Raw genomic sequence first — 19,004 nt, 5'->3', positions numbered from 1 at the left:
CGTGAGCCCCCCGCCCAGCTCGAGCCCGTCTCTGCCCCGGCCCCGCTCCCTCCCTCTCTCCCTCCCTTCCTCTGCCCGAGCCCCTGGGCGCTGCTGGTTTTGGCGCCAATCGGGAGGCGGCGCTGTCCGCAGGGCGTGGGGCGTCGATCCCAGGCTGGCAGGGAGGGAAGGAGGGAGGAAGGGGAAGGCGGAGAGGAGCCGAGCGGGCGAGGCTGCGGCCGGGTCTGCTCCGGAGGAGGAGTAAACGGGAGAGAAGGGGGAGGCGCGCGCTGCTCCCGCCGCCACCGCGTGACCCGCAGGCCCCGGGGCTGAGTGCGAGCGACCCGGCTCGGCGGGCGGCCCGGGGCGGGGGCGGGGACGCGGGGGCCGCGGCGCGGACCGACGGCCTGACGGAGGCGGTGGCGGGCTCCCGCGCCGGGCCCTGACGCCCTCCGCCTCCGTGCACACTGAGCGAGCGGCCTCGGCCCGGCTGCTCTTCCTCGGGCCGACGGAGAGCGGCAGTGTGTCCCCGCGCGGCGCGCGCTCGCTCGCTCGCTCTCTCCTCGTCGCCTGAGCTGCTCGGCTCGGCTCGGCTCTCCCCCCGCGGAGGCTGAGGCTTTTCCTCCCGGCCCCGCCAGCCCCAGCACCGCTCCGGGGAAGGCGGCGGCGACGACGACGGCGGCCGCGGCGGGAGCCGCTTTGTGTGCAGCCCGGAGACGAGAGGCGGCGGCGGCGGCGGCGGCGGCCTCGGCTCCACCTGCCTCCAGCGACCCTAGCGCTCCACGCGCCTCCCGCCCGCATGAGGACGAGGTAAAGGCGGCGGCGGAGGCTTGGCTCCCGCTTCTCGGCAGCTAGGGGGGCCCGGCGGCCCCGGCCGCGGGGGAAGGCCTCTCGGTGCCGCCGGACCGGGCCGGACCGGGCGGGAGCAGCCCAGGAGGTGAGGTTGAGAGCGGCCGCTGAGGCTTCCTCGGCCGAAGTTGAAGGAAGCCCGTGGGCAGCGCGGAGCCGCGGCAGCCGCTTCCTGGGGTGCGGGGTGGGCTCAGTGTCCTTCCTTCTCTCTCCCTCTCGCGGCTCCGGGACGAGGGCGGGGAGCGGCCCGGAGCGGGCTGCAGGGGCTCGCCGCTCCGCCGCCCCGGCCGGCGGCTTCCCCCGGCGCGCGGCCTAAGCCGAGCCCCTTAGGCCTCGGCCTCTCTTTCTCCGGGGAGGCTGTCGCCCCGGTAGGAGACTGGGTCGGCCCGGGGTGGGGGGGATCCCCGAGCCCTCCCCGCCCCACCCCCACCCCCCGGAGCCGCCAGGAACCGCGCGTTGGCTGTTTTCGGTGCGGATTTCATTGTGAGATGGGGACCGAGGAACTCCAGGCGTTGGCCAGGCACTCCTCGGGGCCAAGGAGAGACCCGCGGGGCCCCGAGGAGGGGGAGGAGAGCCTTCTGGGGGAGTTGAGCCCCGGGCTCCGGGAGAGACTACGCCGGTAGGGGAGGGCTGCCCGGGAGGGGGGAGCACCGCCCCGGCGCCCCCTACACCCCCGATCGCCCCCCATGCCGGCCTCCCCGGAGCCTGGGCCCTTTCTGATTTGAGGGTTTTTGAAATGAAAAAGAGGTTAGAAAGTCGTCCATTTCCCGCTGAACTTTTGTTTTCTGACCGATAGAGGCCAGTAGAGGAGCGTGGAAGAAAAGTTGTCCCCCAGGATGGACTTCCCCCCTGCACAGCCCAAGCCGCCCACGGCCCTCTGCGGCGTGGTGAGCTCCGACGGGAAAATCACCTACCCCCCGGGGGTGAAGGAGATCACTGACAAGATCACCAACGACGAGGTGGTCAAGCGGCTCAAGGTACTCCCTGCCACGCCTGTCTGTCGGTCCCGTCCCTCCAGGTTGACAGCTGGGGCTGCTTCTGCCTTCCTGGGCAGAGCACCCCCCTAGACTAGGGGCTGTTTGCTGGTCTTTTGTCGAAAAGACTCTTTAAAAACTGGTAGATAAGACTGTTCTATCATTTGATTGCCTGCTCAAGCTTTTTTTTTTTTAAAAAGATAGTTGAAGATTTATCCTGTTCAAACATTGTTTTTCCCCCAAAGAAAAAAATACTAATCGTGTCTTTTGAAAACTTTGAGTGGTAGGGTCATAGCGTTGCATTGTGGGAAATTTAGAGGATTAAATCTTTCAGGAATGGGGAAAATGTCAGTTTTATCCTGGATAGAAAAAAAATTTTTAAGTGTATGCAAAAGAATTCTTGGGGAGCGGGGGAGGAGGGGGAAGTTGAATGGATGCTAGAGATGAAATTTCAGCCTTAAGGTGTTTTGTAAGTGCAGATTTCTATATTTTTAGAATTTTTTTCATGAAATGATAAGAAAAATGAAAGTTTCTAATTTCCTGTAGGAAAACTAGCCTATGAAATAATTTTGCAAGATTGAATTTGTGCATTCTTTGATGAAACTGTTGATGTTTAGTACTGCTTTTTTAAGATTCAGTTTTGCAACAAGATGTTGTCTTAAGTCCATGAGCTCTGTTTGGTTTTAAGAAAGTTCAACATATTGTATGTTTTTTGACTAATTTGCTCAGTTGGCATGGTGTTTCTCAGGGCAATTTTGTATGCCAGTGTGTTTAATTCTGTCGTGAGGCTATAACCCCTGGTCAGCTTGACATTCATTTTGCAGTTAGCTATGGATGTATGGACACATAATTTGTCATTACTACTGGAAAAATAATTCAGAGCACTTATTGGCAGTTGGTCAGTCTTCATCTTAATGTTGGAAGGATTATACTTTGAGATATATTTCCTCCAGGGAACTTTTTTTTTTTAAACTTTTCATCCACCTGCCATCCATGGAATCTGGAGATGGGTTTTACTAACAGACTTTCAAAGTTCATTCTTCTTAGGGACTGTTTCGGCAGAGGTCCTTGTGTTGTAGCCATAATGGCAAGTAGAGATTCAAAATAGATGTATTAGAAATATACAGTCTGAATTGGAAAGATCCTTAGACACCTCTAGTCTAACCTAGCTGGACTGGATTCCCTTACAAGACCTCCAGTGGGAATGCCATGACTTAGTGAATAGTACCTGGCTTAGTGGATAGTGCCTGCCTTCAGGGAAATATGGGTTCAGATATTACCTCTTAACATTTTACTAACTTTATGATAATGGACAAGTCACAACTTCTCTGAGCCTCAGTTTCCTCATTGGTAATACTAGGATAACTGTAGTACATTCTTCACAAGATTATTCTGAGACTCACCTAATCACGTATGTAAAACAAACTTTTAGGTGTTCAATAAAGCTACATGACAGTCTTCAACCATGGTGTCTTCACACTAACTTGTGCCTCTTGTGATCCTTAATTTTTAGGGTTAAGCTTGGGTGCCACCTCTTCTTTTACAAGGCTTTTTCTGATTTCTCTACTTCACTCCAGTTGTTAGTTTGGACTCACCTCTCTCCTTCCATTACATTGTATTTACTTATCTGTGAACATGTGTTACTACAGGAGTTTTTTGAGGACAAGAACTGTTTTGTTTTTTACTCGATAAACACAATGTCTTTTACATACTAGGCATTTAATAAATGCTTGTTGAATTGAATTGCAAATATGGGTAAAAATGTGAGCAAAGGTATGGATGTGAGAGGGCAATATGTGTTGATGGAGCTAAATAGATTTTACTTTGACTGAACGTAGGTTGGTAATATTAGATAAGTGGTATAGTGAGTGAGATTAGTTTTAGTATTTGATTTTTTTGTAATGCTGAGCAACTCTGTAGCAGAAGTGGAGGACTCTATCCCCCTCCCAAGTTGGGAACAACAGAAAGTCAAGGAAAAAAGAAATTCCAAGGTGTTCATAGTGTAAATATCAAGTGGTGGATAGTGCTGTAAGGGCTCTGTATAGGGAAGCTGTAGTGGGGATGATGGAATGGATGGGGAATAGGGATGAGTCAAAGGCCTTGAGGTCAGTAATTATTCAATAAGAGTAAGAAGAGTAGAAATGGAAAGATGAGAGGTTGTATTTGACCATGGGAATTTCAGTTTCAGAGATGTTACCTGGAAATTATTGGAATGTCTGGTGGTGAGTTTTGTTCCATTTTTTTTTTTTTTGGTATTATGAAATTTACAAATGACAAGCATAAACATATAAAAGAATAGAATAGATTGTATATGAAGCCATGAATCTCTAATATGTATGTATAAGCAATTTTAGTATGTAATTTAAAGTGGTCGTTCCAACACTACTGTGCTTGTCTATGTCCCCATTTTAAACTCTTGGTAACATCTGTGTATTTTTGAAATGTTTCTTTGATGAACTTTATTATTTATTTTTTCCTGGCCTCACAATCTCCTAATATTTTATAAGGTCCTAGCAATTGACTAACACAAAAAGTCTAAGAGTAGGGAAAAAAAAACAACAAAGACTGAGGCCAAAACTAATTCCCTGGTGCATAAATTCATAAGTAGACTAGGCCAGGTCCTTTATTTACCCCTTTCCTCCAGCATCTGTCAGGATGATGGTGGAACTTTTCCCACAAATTCTTCTTTTCCTTTCTTTCTTTCTTTCTTTCTGTCTCTCTCTTTCTCTTTTTTTACACAAATGTTTTATCTCATCCTTCCACTTTCCTCTCCCCCAATTGAAAAATAAAAACAAAAACAAAACCCTTATAACAAATATACATAATCCAACAAAATAAATTCCCACTTTTGCCATGTCCAAAAATTTATTTCTCCTTTTTCATTTTAAGTTCATCACCTCTTTGGTATGAAGTGGATAGGTTGTTTCTTCTTGCATTGATCAGATTCTGGTCTTTCAAAGTTAAGTTGTCTTTATAATGTTGTTGTTGTATAAATTTTTCTATTTCTGCTCACTTCGATCTGAATCACTCCGTAGAGGTTGTCTCAATTTCTTCTGAAACTGTCCATTCTATCATTTCTTATGGCACAGTAGGATTCCATAATATTGATATGCCATAATTTATTTTGCCCTTCTCCAGTAGGTGGGTACTCCCATAATTTCTAGTTTTTGACTACTACAAAAAGAACTGCTATCCATATTTTTGTACATGTGGATCTTTTTCCTCTTTCTTTGATCTCTGTGGTGTAAGCCTAATAGTGATACGGCTGCATCTTCCTTGTTTTCTTGCATATTTTCCTTTTCCCCTTCATTCCAGTTCCAAGTCTTTAGCTGTCTGTAGAAATTTACCCCTTAAACATCCTGCTGTCACATCAGACTCTACTTGCCTAAACAAAATTAGCCATTTCATCTTGAAACCCAAATTCTCTCTGTGCCATTACAGTTTTAGTAAATTCCTCAGCTTTTAATTTCAGACTTAATTTCAACTTTAATTTCAGACTTTTTCATCTCCCTCCCTCTATGTTCTCTGTATCTAGTAAGTCAACTAAAGGCTTATTTTTTTTTCCTTTTAAGATCTCTCAGATTCTTCTCTTTCTCATTATTCCTACTGCTACTACTTTAGACTCTCATTAATAAATTCATAGCTGATCTATCATATGTCTAGTTTCACCTCACCTCTGCATACCCCTAATGAGATTAATTTTCTTAAAACATAATTTCTATCATGCTACTCCCTTGCTTAAGAACTTACTGTTTTTAAATCCCAGTTTGTAGGTCGTGAATGCCTGTCACGCCATCAGATTTTTGCTAGTGGTCAACTCATTAAGTTATTCAGTATAATTAGCAAGTATACCTTCTGTAGACTGTGTCTGATATACATATTGTTATGTTTCAGATGTTCAAAAATACTGTGATGAATAAAATACAAATTCATTTAAATATTACTGAATATATATTTGCTTTTTGTCATTATTTTCGAAGTCAAAAGATTCAAGTAATTAAACTTCTTTCTTATGTGGTATGGTCTTTGAAATTTGTTGGCTGTGAAAAGGGTCCTCATACATGAGAAGATAGGGAATTTGTGGTCTTGATCAAACCTGCTTCTCAAGTTGGCACCTAAAGTTCTGTTTTTCTCTTTACTCCCTAACAAAGATGTCCTTGCTGTTTGTCATTTATGTCATAAATATCAATCAAAAAGTGTTTATTAAGTATTAATTGTTAGTTTGTGTATCGGGTACTGTGCTAATCACTGGGGATACAAAGAAAAAGCAAAAACAGTCAGTGACTTTACATCCTAATAGGGGAAAAAATGGGAAGAAAACATACATCTGAAGATATAAGACAAATATGGAATAAATGGAAAGTAACCTTAGAGTGGATGGCATTAGCATCTGGGGAGACTAGGAAAGGCCTGCTAGAGAAGGTGGTGCTTGAGCTTAGTCTTTAAGTGAAGCCAGAGATTCTAAGAGATGTAGATAAGGAGAGAGAACATTCCAGCCATGGATGGGGAATAGCTAGTACAGGGACTAAAATGGGAGATAGAGGGTCTTGGTCAAGGAACAGTAAGTAGGACACTAGAATGTATTATTAATTGGAAGGGTAGGAAGGGGCAGTGTTAAAGAACTTTAAATGCCAAATACAGTTTATAGGAGGTTATAGGAAGCCACCAGAGTTTATTGAGTATTGGAGGTGGAAGGTTAACACAGACTGACCTAGGCTTTAGCAAAATCATTCTGGCAACTGAATAGAAGGTACGTAAAGGCTGTGCTTATTGGCATCTGAAACCTATCATGTCTGACACAGAACTATCTTTCCTGTTAAACCTACCCCTCTTCTGAATTTTCCTATTTTCAAAGCACCACCATTCTTAGTTACCCAAATTTACTACCTTGATGTTATCCTTGACTCCTCTTTTCCTTTCCCCATATATCCACTCAGTTGTAACTTCTTGTCCTATCTACTTAAACATTTGTCTTCTCTCCACTCAAAGAGCTTCCACATCACTTCAGGCTTTCATTGTCTCCTGCTTTGACTATTGCAATGGTTTTCTAGTGGGTCTCTCCTCCTCAAGTTTCTTCCTACTTCAATTCCTTCTCTAAAATGCCAATTTTCCTAAAGTGTAAGTCTGATCATGTAAACCCAGTAAATTTAAGTGACTCTTTATTACCTCTTAGGATCAAATATGACATCCTGTCTTTGGCATTTAAGGCTCTTCATAAAATGGCCCATACTAACTTTCCAGCCTTATTATATACCTTATTTCTCTTCACTAATTTTACAGTCCAGATACACTGATCTTCTTGTTATTCTTCACACATGACACTCCATCTCCCTTGCAGTGGCTATCTAGAATGATTTTTCTAGAATGGATTAGACTAGAATGGATTTTTCTTCAGCTCTGCCTCTTGGAATCCCTGGAGTCCTTCATGATTCACTTTAGCTACTACCTTTTGTGTGAGTCCTTTCCTTGTCTAATAGCTAGTAATACTTCTCCTTGAACATTAGTAGCTAGTATTTATGTAGTGTTTTAAGGTTTGCAAAGCACTTGGGAGTAGGGATTGTTTAACACACTGTATTTACATCCCTAGCACCTACAAATATAATTAATGAAAGAATGCCTACTCATGAGGAGCTAACATTCTAATGGGAGAAACAAGTACACACACATACACACTTGTGTATGTATGTGTATATACATATGTGTACATGTATATATAGATATACACATGTACAGAATAACTATAAAGAGAATAAGTGCAAAATTGTTAAATACAGGGTCATTTGATAGGGAAGGCACTAACATTTGGGGGGATCAGGAAAGTATATAGGGGTGTGTGTGTGTGTGTGTGTGATTGTATATAGATATAGATACAGAAAGACAGTAAACATTTATTAAGTACCTTCTAACTGTCTGGCACTGTGCCAAGCCCTGGGGATACAAAAAAGCCATAAAAGACAGTCCTTGCCCTCAAGGAGCCCCACAGTCTAGTAGGGGAGGCAAGCAAACAAATATGTAGAAATAACTGATATATGGGATAAAAAGGAAATAACAGAGGGAAGACATTAGAATTAAGGGGATTTTCTTATAGAAGATGGAATTTTGGGGGGGATTTGAAGGAAGCCAGAAGGTAGAAATGAGAAAGGAGAGGATTCTAGATTTGGGGGACAGCCAGAGAAAATGCCTGGAGTGGAGAGATGGAGTGTCTTGGTCAAGGAACAACAAGGAGGCCAGTGTTACTGGATTAAAGTGTGCATGGTGGGAAGTAAGGTGTGTGAAGACTGAGGGAGGGAAGCATAGATTATGAAATACTTTGAACGTCAAACAAGAGAATTTTGTATTTGGTCTTGGAAGCAATCGGGAGGCACTGGAGTTTATTGAGTTGGGGAGTGGGGGTGACATCATCAGATCTTTGATTTTAGAAAAATCTCTTTAGAGTCTAAATGGAGGATGGATTGGAGTGGAGAGAAACCTGAAGCAGGCAGATCCACCATCAGACTATTGCAACAGTCCAGGTGGAGGTGATGAGGGCTTGCACTATAATAATGGCAATATCGAGGAGGGAAGGGGAAGTATTCAAGAGGTATTGCAAAGGTGAAATCAACAGGCATTGTAAACAGATTGGACATGGTGGGGTGAGAAATGGTGAGGAGTCCAGGAAGCCTCCTATGTTGCAAGTCTGAGGGACTTGGAGGATGGGCAAGTGGGGGAGGGGTGTTTTAGGGGGAAGGATAATGAGCTCCATTGTAGACGTATTGAACTTAAGACATTTGCTGGATATCTACTTTGAGATGTCTGAAAAGCTTTTGAAGTTGTGAGGTTGGAGGTCAGCAGAGAGTTTGGGGCAGGATAGGTGGATTTGAGAATCATCAGCATAGAGATGGTAATGAAATCCATGGGAGCTGATAAGATCACCTAGTGAAGTGGTATAGAGAGAAAAGAGAAGAGAGCTTACGCTATAACTCTGAGGGATGCCTACAGTTAGAGAGCATCATCTGGAAGAGGATCTCACAAAGGTGGAAGAAAAGTGGTCAGATAGGCAGGAGAACCAGGAAAGAGTGGTGCCTGGAAAACCTAGAGAGAAGAGTAATCTCCTCAAGGAGGAGAGTGATCGATGGTGGCAAAGGCTGCAGAGAGGTCAAGGAAAATGAGAATTGAGACAAGGCCAGTAGATTTGGCAACTGAGAGATCATCAGTAACTTTGGAGAGAGCAGTTTCAGTGCATGGATAAAGTTGGAAGCCAAACCAGAAGGGGTTAAGAAGTTAGTGAAAGGGAAGAGGAGGCAACTATTGTAAGTGGGCTTTTTAAGGCCTTTGGCCCCAAAGGACCACGCAGATACAGGATGTATAGTTAGCAAGATGGGGAATGGATGGATCAAAGAATGGGGAGAACATAGGCATGTTTGAAGGCCTTATAGAAGCCAATAGACAGGAAGAAATTGAAGAGAAATGATAGACAGGCAGTAACAGAGGGTCAGTCTGTTGGAGAAGATGGGATGGAATAGAATTACTTGAACAGGTAGTGGGATTGGCCTGGAAGGAAGTAAAGCCACTTTTTCATGTGAGAGACGGGGGTGAAGGAGGAGAAAGTGGCAGAAAGCATCTGAGTGAAAGTTGGTGACAGAGAGTAGAGAAGTGAGAACTCACAGCAAATGGCCCCATAGTGGTAGTTGTGCTGCATCTTGACAGAAGAGAGGGATTATGTGAAGAAGGAGTGTATTCCAGACTTGAGGGACAGCTAGGGCAAAGGCACATTATTACATGTGAAGAGAAAAGGCTAGTCTGGCATAATCAAGAAATGAGAGAGGAGAGAGTATTATCCATTGCGGATGGAAATGATAGGTTCGGGTCAGGCTCTGAAGAACTTTAAAAGCTAAACAGGAGTTTATATTTTGTTCTAGAGACAATAAGGAGACTCTGGAGTTGATTGAATAGGGTATATGGTCAGCTTGTGCTTAAGAAAAATTATGTGACAACAGTGATGGAATGGACTGAAGTCAGAAATGAATCAGGGAGCCCAATTAGGAGGCTTCTTCAGTCTGAACATCTCTAGTTCTTTCTCTTTCTCCTATGGCATAGTTTCTAGTTCAGTCTATCTTGGTCATCTTTCTCTGGATTTAGTCCAGCTTTTCATTATCCCATATAAAATGTAACACTAGTCACTGGACAGCTAATATATTTAGTCTGACTAGGACAATACCATGGGACTACCTCCTTTCTTATTCTAGATGCTCTTTGTCAGTATATCTGCAGTCTCATCTGTGTGAGAATTCCAATACAGTTCTAAATCTATGGTCCTAGCCAATTCTTGTTTCTTTTCTCCCAGAAATTCTTAGATGATTTATGCATTTCATGGGAATTCTTATGCTAGGTCCTTTCACATATTTTTAGTTATCATTGTAGCACCTGAGCTGTTCTCACAATTTCTCTATGTGACCTTCTTATCTTATAATTTTAAATTAAAAGTTATCATTCTTAGTGGGTTGTAGTGAATATATAGTGTTCTGGACTTGGAATCAAATCCTGGGTTCATAATCCTAATTCTGACACTTATTCAAGCATGGTCAAGTCACTTAATCTCTTTGAGCCTTAGTCTTCTCATTTGTAAAGTAGGGGTAACAGTACCTGTAGTACCCACTTCACAGACTTGTAAGACATAAATGAGATAATACCTGAGAAGCACTTTGCAAACTTTAAAGTGCTACATAAATGTAGATAATTGGTAATATGCTATAGCTAACCTCTACCTGAACTTTGCATGGCCATCTTGAGGCTTCAGGGATTGTGGTATTTTATAATTTGCAAGCACTTGATACTGTATTTGTTATTACAGCTTTAGATTCTATTAGTCTTTTTTGATTATCATGTCACATTGTTGACTGTAATTGAGGTTATAGTTCACTAAAACACCAAGAATATTTGTGTAATGTTTTTGAGCCACTTGTCCTCCATCCTTTAGCTTTACAGTTGATGCTTTTAACCCAACCATGGGATTTTATACTTACTCTGTTTAATTTTATCCTACCAGTTTTGGTTCTTCCTTCTAGCCTGTCAAGATCATTTTGAATCCTGGTTCTGTCATCCAATGAATTGAGCTCTCCTTACCAACTTTACATTATTTGCATATTTGATATGGATGCCACCTATTCCTTCATCCAAGTCTTTGCTAAAGATGTTGAACAGAACAAAACCAAGAACAATCCTGTAATAATATGAGAACAACCATAGAAATGATTAATCAAAACCACCTGATTACAGTGGCCTTGGATGGCAGAAACTAGAACATTCTGAATTCATAGTCTACTGAAGAGGAGAAATGTTTTAGTATCAGTCATCTGGAACAAATCATCAATTATAGGATCACAGATCTAGAGATAAAAGGGACCTTAGAGGATATCTATTCCAACTACCTCATTTTACAAATTAGGAAATTAAGGTCCAGGAAGGTCACATGAATTACCTAAAGTAAGCACCAGAGATGGATTCTGAACCCAAATTGTCTTGATTTCAAAACCAGCACTCTTTCAGCTTTAATTTCAGTTTTTTTGTCATATGTTATTGTAGTCATTGTATAAATCAATTTGCTTTATTTCCTCTATGAGGCAACTAGGTTCAGTGGTGGATGTGCCTGAAGTTGGGAAGAGCTGAGTTCATATCCTCCCCCTGATGCTTAGTAGCTGTCACTTAATCTTTGTCTGTCTTAGTTTCCCCATCTGTAAAATGGGAACAATAATAGTACCTACTTCCAGGGTTGTTAATGAGCTAATATTTGTAAAGCACTTTGCAAACTTTAAAGCAATATGTTATTATTATTATATTGCATTCTTATTGATTTGCATGATGTTAATATACAAATTAAAAATGCAGTTTAATAATGATAACAGTATGTGTATATATGTATATGCACACATACTATCATATATATAGTGTCACATCAGTACTTAGCATAGTTCCTGGCATGCAGTAAGTGCTTGATAAATGCTCAATCAACTGACTTCCCTCCATTGATATAGCTCATAATCCATCTATGTCAGTTTGTCCTGTAAGCCCATAAATTTATCCCAGAAAGTCTGACTTTCTTGGAAGCTTGTCTTATTTTTTCCTAACATTGAGAGAATGCCAGTGGAGTATTCAGAATTGTTCACTTGTCATCCTTCACCACCCTCACCATGTTCCTAGCTTATCTTCTTTTCCTGTCATACAACTCCTTGGTGACATATTTTATTCTTCAAAGTTCTTCATTGGTTATGGTTGCAGAGTTCTCACACCCACCCTGAATGTTCTAATTGTCCTCTGTGTGATACTTTTAATTCTTTAGAGACTTGTACTTTGTAGCATGGAGGCAGCTAGTTGACTCGGTGGATAGAGCACTGGGCCTGAAATCAGGAGGACTGAGTTCAAATCTGGTCTCAGATACTTACTAGCTGCATGACCTTGAGCAAGTCAGTTAACCTCTGTCAGTCTTAATCCACTGGAGAAGAATATGGCAAACCACTCTAGTATCTTTGCCAAGAAAACCTTATAGACAGTATTGGTGTGCTATGGTCCACGAGGTCACAAAGACACAACCAATCCACTGAACAACAGCTCTATGCCGTGCTACTTGTACCACAGCATCAGTAGTAGAATGTTTGTGTTAATGGGCCTTATCCAAAGAGATAAAAGGAAAAGGATCTGTATTACAAAAACATTTATAGCAGCTCTTTTTTTGATGGCAAAGAATTGGAAATTGAGGGAATGTCTATTATTTGGGGAACGGCTGAACAAGTTGTGATATATGATTGTAATAGAATATTATTGGGCTGTAACAAATGATGACCAGGATGGTTTCAGAAAAACCTAGGAAGACCTATATGAATTGATGTAGAGTGAAGTGAGCAGAACCAGGAGATCACTGTACACAGTAATAGTAATATTGTAATGGTGATTAACTATAAAAGACTTAGCTACTCTGGTCAGTACAATAATCCAAGACAATTCCAAAGGATGAAAATGCTATCCACCTCCGGAGAAAGAACCAATGAACTCTGAGTGCAAATTGAAATATAATTTTATCACTTGATTTTTTTTCTTGCTTTTTTTTTTTTACATAGCTAATATGGAAATGTTTTGCATGATTTCACATGTAAAATTGATATCATATTGCTTGTCTTCTCAGTGAATGGGGAGGGACTGGGTAGGAGAGAATTCAGAACTCAAAAAATTTTTAATTAACATTAAAAATAAATAATTATCTCAATTTTTTAAAGATGAGACTTCACTTTCGTAAGAAGTTTGATGTCCTTAAAGGAACTTTACAATTTTTTGAAAGCAATCCTGCCTACTCTTTGGTTCCAACTCATATATCAGTTTGTCTCTATCTATCATCTCTCCCAAAGTTGTCTATTCAGATGCATGTTGTAATCTGGGCAATGAACATTCTTTGTCTACTTGGTCTTTTTTTTTTTTTCTGGATGCTGCTACTAAACTCCTTTGAGTGATTACAGATCATTGAGGCTCAGCAGTGTCCCTAGGATATGGTGCATTTAGCACAGTGTCACAAAAAAGGAGCATTTGGAGAACTATTCTCCCTTCCATCTCGGTGATGAACACCTTTAGGAAGCATTTCCCTGTTTCATGTTTTGCCTGATGTTTATGTTTAGAGTGTTATTGAGCAGGGTTATTTCTGTTATATCATTTCAAGGGATCTTAAAATGAATTTGTTATACAGATAGGAGACAATTTGTTGAAAAAGAACTTGTAAAACCAGTGACACTGGCATTTTGGTGGTTCAAGTGTGGTGGTTCCACTGTTTTTGATGAAAAAACTTTAACTTTTACAAATCTTGTTCCATTCTTCTTTTTGCCGTACTTATATTTCATCTTTAAAAGCCAGTGAGATTGTCTTGCCGAGCTTTCTTTAAACTTGTTTTGCCCTTCTCTTTGCTTTATGAGATGCTGCTACTCATGATCTCCATCTTCCTCCTTTGTAAGTTTTACAAATAAGGTAGTATTCTAACCCTGTTCCTTTTGTCCGCTCTCCCTCCATTTATCAAGTAAGTTATTTGTTTGAAGACTAAAGCTCTTTCTGGGATTTTTTGGTTTCCTTGTTGAGGTGATTAATTTACATTGGTTACATTTCTTGATAAAATTATTATAACTGGTATCAATGAGATATCAATGAGAATTAAAATGAGATAATTTGTTGGATTGAGTTGTTTCAATTATTTACCAAATCCTTTTCTCATTATTATTCTTGCTTTTTACTAATTCTGATCTTAATCCTGGTAAGTTGGTGGTCTGGCTAAACACAGCTGATTTAAGGACTCCCCACATCAATAGCGAATCTGTTCAAATATAATGTTTCATTTCATGATGTTATTTGTTCAGCATTTAATAGTTCTTTTCTTGAAAAAAGTATACAAAGTCATGAGGCTTCTGTGTCATCTGTAAGCCTTTGGATTTTCCCATTTCTTCTTCCCAAATCATGCTTTCCCATGTATTTTTTCCCCCTTCTTTGCCTTTTCCTATCTTTGTATTGAGGTTACTAGATATCAGAATGTATGTTGATTTAATTTGGAGGATCTTGTCAGGTCCTTTAGTTCTTTGTAGAGTTTCTTTACCTCTTTATCCTCAACAGCTAATATTAATTTCTTTTTTTTTATAATTAATTTATTTTTAGTTTTCAACATTCACTTCCATGAGATTTTGAGTTTTAAATTTTCTCCCTCTCCTGCCCCTCACTTCCCGCCCCCCTACAGCATGCAATCTGATATAGGCTCTATTTATATTCATAGTAAGCATGTTTCCTATTAGTCATGATGTAAAGAACAGTTAGAACTAATGGGAGGAAGCACAAGAATAAAGCAATAAAACAAAACAACAGACAAAAAGGAGAGCAAATAGTATGCTTCTGTCTGCATTACAATTCCATAGTTCTTTCTCTGGATGTGGATAGCAATTTTCATAGTGAGTCTTTTGGAGTTGTCTTAGATTCTTGCATTGCTGTGAAGAGACAAGTCTATCAAAGTCAGTCATCCCACAATGTGGCTGTTACTGTGTACAATGTTCTCCTGGTTCTGCTTATTTCACTCTGCATCAGTTCATGTAAGTCTTTCCAGGTTTTTTTGAAGTCTGCCTGTTCATCATTTCTTATAGGACAATAGTATTCCATTATAGTCATATACCACAACCTGTTTAGCTATTCCCCAATTGATGGGCACCCCCTTAGTTTCCAATTCTTGGACACCACAAAAAGAGCTGCTATAAATATTTTTGTACATGTGGGTTCTTTTCTCATTTTTATGATCTCTTTGGGATACAGACCTAGAAGTGGTATTGCTGGGTCAAAGGGTATACACAATTTTATGGCCCTTTGGGCATAGTTCCATATTGCTCTCTAAAATGGTTGAATCATCCACCAACGATGCATTAGTGTTCCAATTTTCCCACATCTTCTCCAGCATTTATCATTGGCCTGTTTTGTCATGTTAGCCAATCTGATTGATGTGATGTGGTACCTCAGAGTCGTTTTGATTTGCATTTCTATAATCAATAGTGATTTAGAATATTTTTTCATAAGATTGTATATAGCTTTAGTTTCTTCCTCTGAAAACTGCCTGTTCATATCGTTTGACCATTTATCAATTGGGGAATGACTTGTATTCTTATAAATTTGACTCAGTTCTCTTAGTGGTTGTAAAAATTCTCTTCCAGTTTTCTGCTTCCCTCCTAATCTTGGATGCATTGCCTTTGTTTGTACAAGAACTTTTCAATTTAATATGAACAAAATGATCAATTTTGCATTTCATAATGTTCTCTATCTCTTGTTTGGTCCTAAATTCTTCCCTTTCCGTAGATCTGAAAGGTAAACTATTGCTTGTTCTTCCAGTTTGTTTATATCAGTCTTTATATCTAAATCGTGTACTCATTTTGACTTTATCTTGCTATAGTGTGCAAGTTGTTGGTCTCTTCTGCCATACGTTTTTCCAGTTTTCCCAGCAGCTTTTGTTAAACAGTGATTTCTTATCCCAGAAACTGGAGTCTTTGGATTTATCAAATAGTAGATTAGTATAGTCATTGAATGTTATTTATTTTTTATTTTGTTTTATTTTTTGGCTAGGAATTGGGGTTAAGTGACTTGCCCAGGATCACATAGCTAGCGTCAAGTGTCTGAGGCTGAATTTGAACTCAAGTCCTCCTGCCTCCAGGCCCGGTTCTATCCACTGCGCCACATAGCTGCCTCCTTGTCATTGACTGTTGTGTCTTGCATACCTAACCTATTCCACTGATCCACAACTCTATTTCTTAGCCAGTACCAAGTAGTTTTGATGATTGCTGCTTTATAATACAATTTAAGATCTGGTGCAGCTAGGCCTCCTTCCTTTCCATTTCTTTTCACTGGTTCCCTTGATATTCTGGACTTTTTGTTCTTCGAGATGAATTTTGTTATTGTTTTTTCTAGCTCCATAAAATAATTTTTTGGTAGTTTGGTGTGGCACTGAATAAGTAAATTTATTTAGGTAGAATTTGTATTTTTTATTATATTAGCTCAGCCTACCCATGAGCAACTGATATTTTTCCAGTTATTTAGATCTGACTTTATTTGTGTGAAAAGTGCTTTGTAATTGTGTTCATATAGTTCCTGGTTTTGTTTTGGCAGATAGACTCCCAAATATTTTATAATGTCTACAGTAATTTTAAATGTAATTTCTCTTTTTATCTCTTGCTTCTGGGCTTTGTTAGTAATATGTAAAAATACCAATGATTTGTGCGGGTTTATTTTATGTCCTGCAACTTTGTTAAATTTGTTTATTATTTCAAGTAATTTTTTACTTTTATTCTCCAGGATTCTCTAAATATGCCATCATATCATCTGCAAAGAGTGATAGCTTTATTTCTTCTTTGCCTGTTCTAATTCCTTCAATTTATTTTTTTTCTCTAATTGCTACGGCTAACTTTTCTAGCACAATATTGAATAACAGTGGTGATAATAGACAACCCCCAATCTTATTGGAAATGCTTCTAGTTTATCCCCATTACATATAAGGCTTGCTGATGGTTTTTGATAGATGTTATTTGTCATTTTAAGGAAGACTCCATTTATTCCTATGCTCTCTAGTGTTTTTAATAGGAACAGGTGTTATATTTTGTCAAATGCTTTTTCTGCATTTAATGAGATAATCATACGATTTCTGTTAGTTTTGTTTTTGATATGGTCAATTATGCTGATAGTTTTCCCAATATTGAACCAATCCTGCTTTCTCAGTATAAATCCTAGTATACCATCCTCAAGATAAGTTGTCGTAATCTGTTTGCTAATATTTTATTTAAAATTTTGGCATCTATATTCATTAGGGAAATTGGTCTATAATTTTCTTTCTCTGTTTTGGCTCTTCTTGGTTTAGGTATCATCACCATGTTTGTATCGTAAAAAAAAATTTGGTAGGACTCCTTCACCTATTTTCCCAAAGAGTTTATATTGTGTTGGAATTAGTTGTTTAAATGTTTGATAGAATTCACTTGTAAATCCATCTGGCCCTGAAGATTTTTTCTTAGAGAGTTCATTGATGTCTTGTTCAATTTCTTTTTCTGAAATGGGGTTGTTTAAGTATTTTATTTCCTCTTCCGTTAATCTGGGCAATTTATATTTTTGTAAATATTCATTCATTTCACTAAGATTGTCAAATTTATTGGCATACATTGGGCAAAATAGCTCCTAATTATTGTTTTTATTTCTTCTTCATTAGTGGTGAATTCACTCTTTTCATTTTTGATGCTGGTAATTTGGTCTTCTTTCTTTCTTTTTTCTAATCAGATTAGCCAAAGGTTTATCTATTTTATTGGGTTTTTTTCCCATAAAACCAGCTCTTAGTTTTATTTATTCAATAGTTTTCTTAATTTCAATATTATTAATCTCTCCTTTGGTTTTCAGAATTTCTAATTTGGTATTTAATTGGGAATTTTTAATTTGTTCTTTTTCTACCTTTTTTAATTGTATGCCCAATTCATTGATCTCTTCTTTCTCTATGTTATTCATGTAAGCATTTAGAGAAATAAAGTTTCTCCTAAGGACTGATTTCGTTGCATCCCATAAGTTTTGGTATGTTGTCTCATTATTGTCATTCTCTTGGATGAAGTTATTGATTGTTTCTATGATTTGTTGTTTGGCCCACTCATTCTTTAGGATTAAATTATTTAGTTTCCAATTAATTTTTAGTATATCTTTCCATGGCCCCTTATTACATGTAATTTTTATCGCATCATGATCTGAAAAGAATGCATTTAATATTTCTGCCTTTTTGCATTGGATTTTTATGCCCTAGTACACGGCCATTTTTTTTGTTGGTGCCATGTACCACCAAGAAAAAGAATATTCCTTTCTGTCCCCATTCAGTTTTCTACAGAGGTCAACCATATTTAACTTTTCTAAGATTCTATTGATCTCCTTAACTTCTTTCTTGTTTATTTTGTGGTTAGATTTATCTAGTTCTGAGAGGGGGAAGTTGAGGTCCCCTACTAGTATAGTTTTGCTGTTTCTTCCTATATCTCCCTTAACGTCTTTAAGAATTTGGGTGCTATACCACTTGGTGCATATATATTTAGTAATGATATTACTTCATTATTTATGGTACCTTTTACCAGGATGTAGTTTCCTTCCTTATCACTTTTAATTAAATCTATTTTTGCTTTTGCTCTGTCTGAGATCAGGATTGCTGCCCCTGCTTTTTTTTACTTCAACTGAAACATAATATATTCTGCACCAGCCTTTTACTTTTACTCTGTGTATATCCCTCTGCTTCCAATGTGTTTCTTGTAAACAACATATTGTAGGATTATGGTTCTTAATCCACTCTGCTATCCGTTTCCTTTTTATGGGAGAGTTCATCTCATTCACATTCATGGTTATAATTACTATCTGTGTCTTCCTCTCCTTCTATATCCTCCCACCCCCCATCCCCATTTATGCTTTTCTCTCTCTTTTCTCTCTTTCTCTCCTCAATAGAGTTTTGCTTTTGACCATTGCCTCCCTCAGTCTGCCCTCTCTTCTATTAGCCCCCTCCCTTTTCTTTTCCCTTTCCCCTCCTACTTCCTATAGTGTAAGTTAGATTTCTATACCTGATTGTTATTCCCTGTTTGAACCAAATCTGATGAGAATATGGTTCAAACAATACTCATCTCCCTCCCTTCTTTCCCTCTACTGTGTTAGGTTTTTGTATCTTTTCAT

The 19,004-nt window shown here is 39.7% G+C and overlaps 1 protein-coding gene across 2 annotated transcripts in view; it reads left to right on the top strand.

Annotated features, from left to right (window-relative positions):
* Window positions 1–723: 723 nt before the first annotated feature.
* PDS5A (PDS5 cohesin associated factor A) overlaps window positions 724–19,004 on the top strand; it is a 147,328-nt gene continuing 129,047 nt past the window's right edge. The window contains exons 1-2 of one of the 2 annotated variants that reach the window (XM_027836150.1): window positions 724–789; window positions 1,625–1,805. In XM_027836150.1, coding sequence (XP_027691951.1) covers window positions 1,665–1,805 — 141 coding nt within the window. In that variant the 5' untranslated portion in view covers window positions 724–789; window positions 1,625–1,664. Of the gene's footprint in view, window positions 790–894; window positions 917–1,624; window positions 1,806–19,004 lie in introns of those variants that run through there. The other variant, XM_027836151.1, reaches the window with a different exon arrangement.

The sequence above is a fragment of the Vombatus ursinus genome, unplaced genomic scaffold (genome assembly GCF_900497805.2).
Source record: "Vombatus ursinus unplaced genomic scaffold, bare-nosed wombat genome assembly UNPS02014818.1, whole genome shotgun sequence".
NCBI classification, from domain to species: Eukaryota; Metazoa; Chordata; class Mammalia; order Diprotodontia; family Vombatidae; genus Vombatus; species Vombatus ursinus.
Note: the sequence above shows the minus strand (reverse complement) of the source record. Positions and strands in the feature narration are given on the sequence as shown.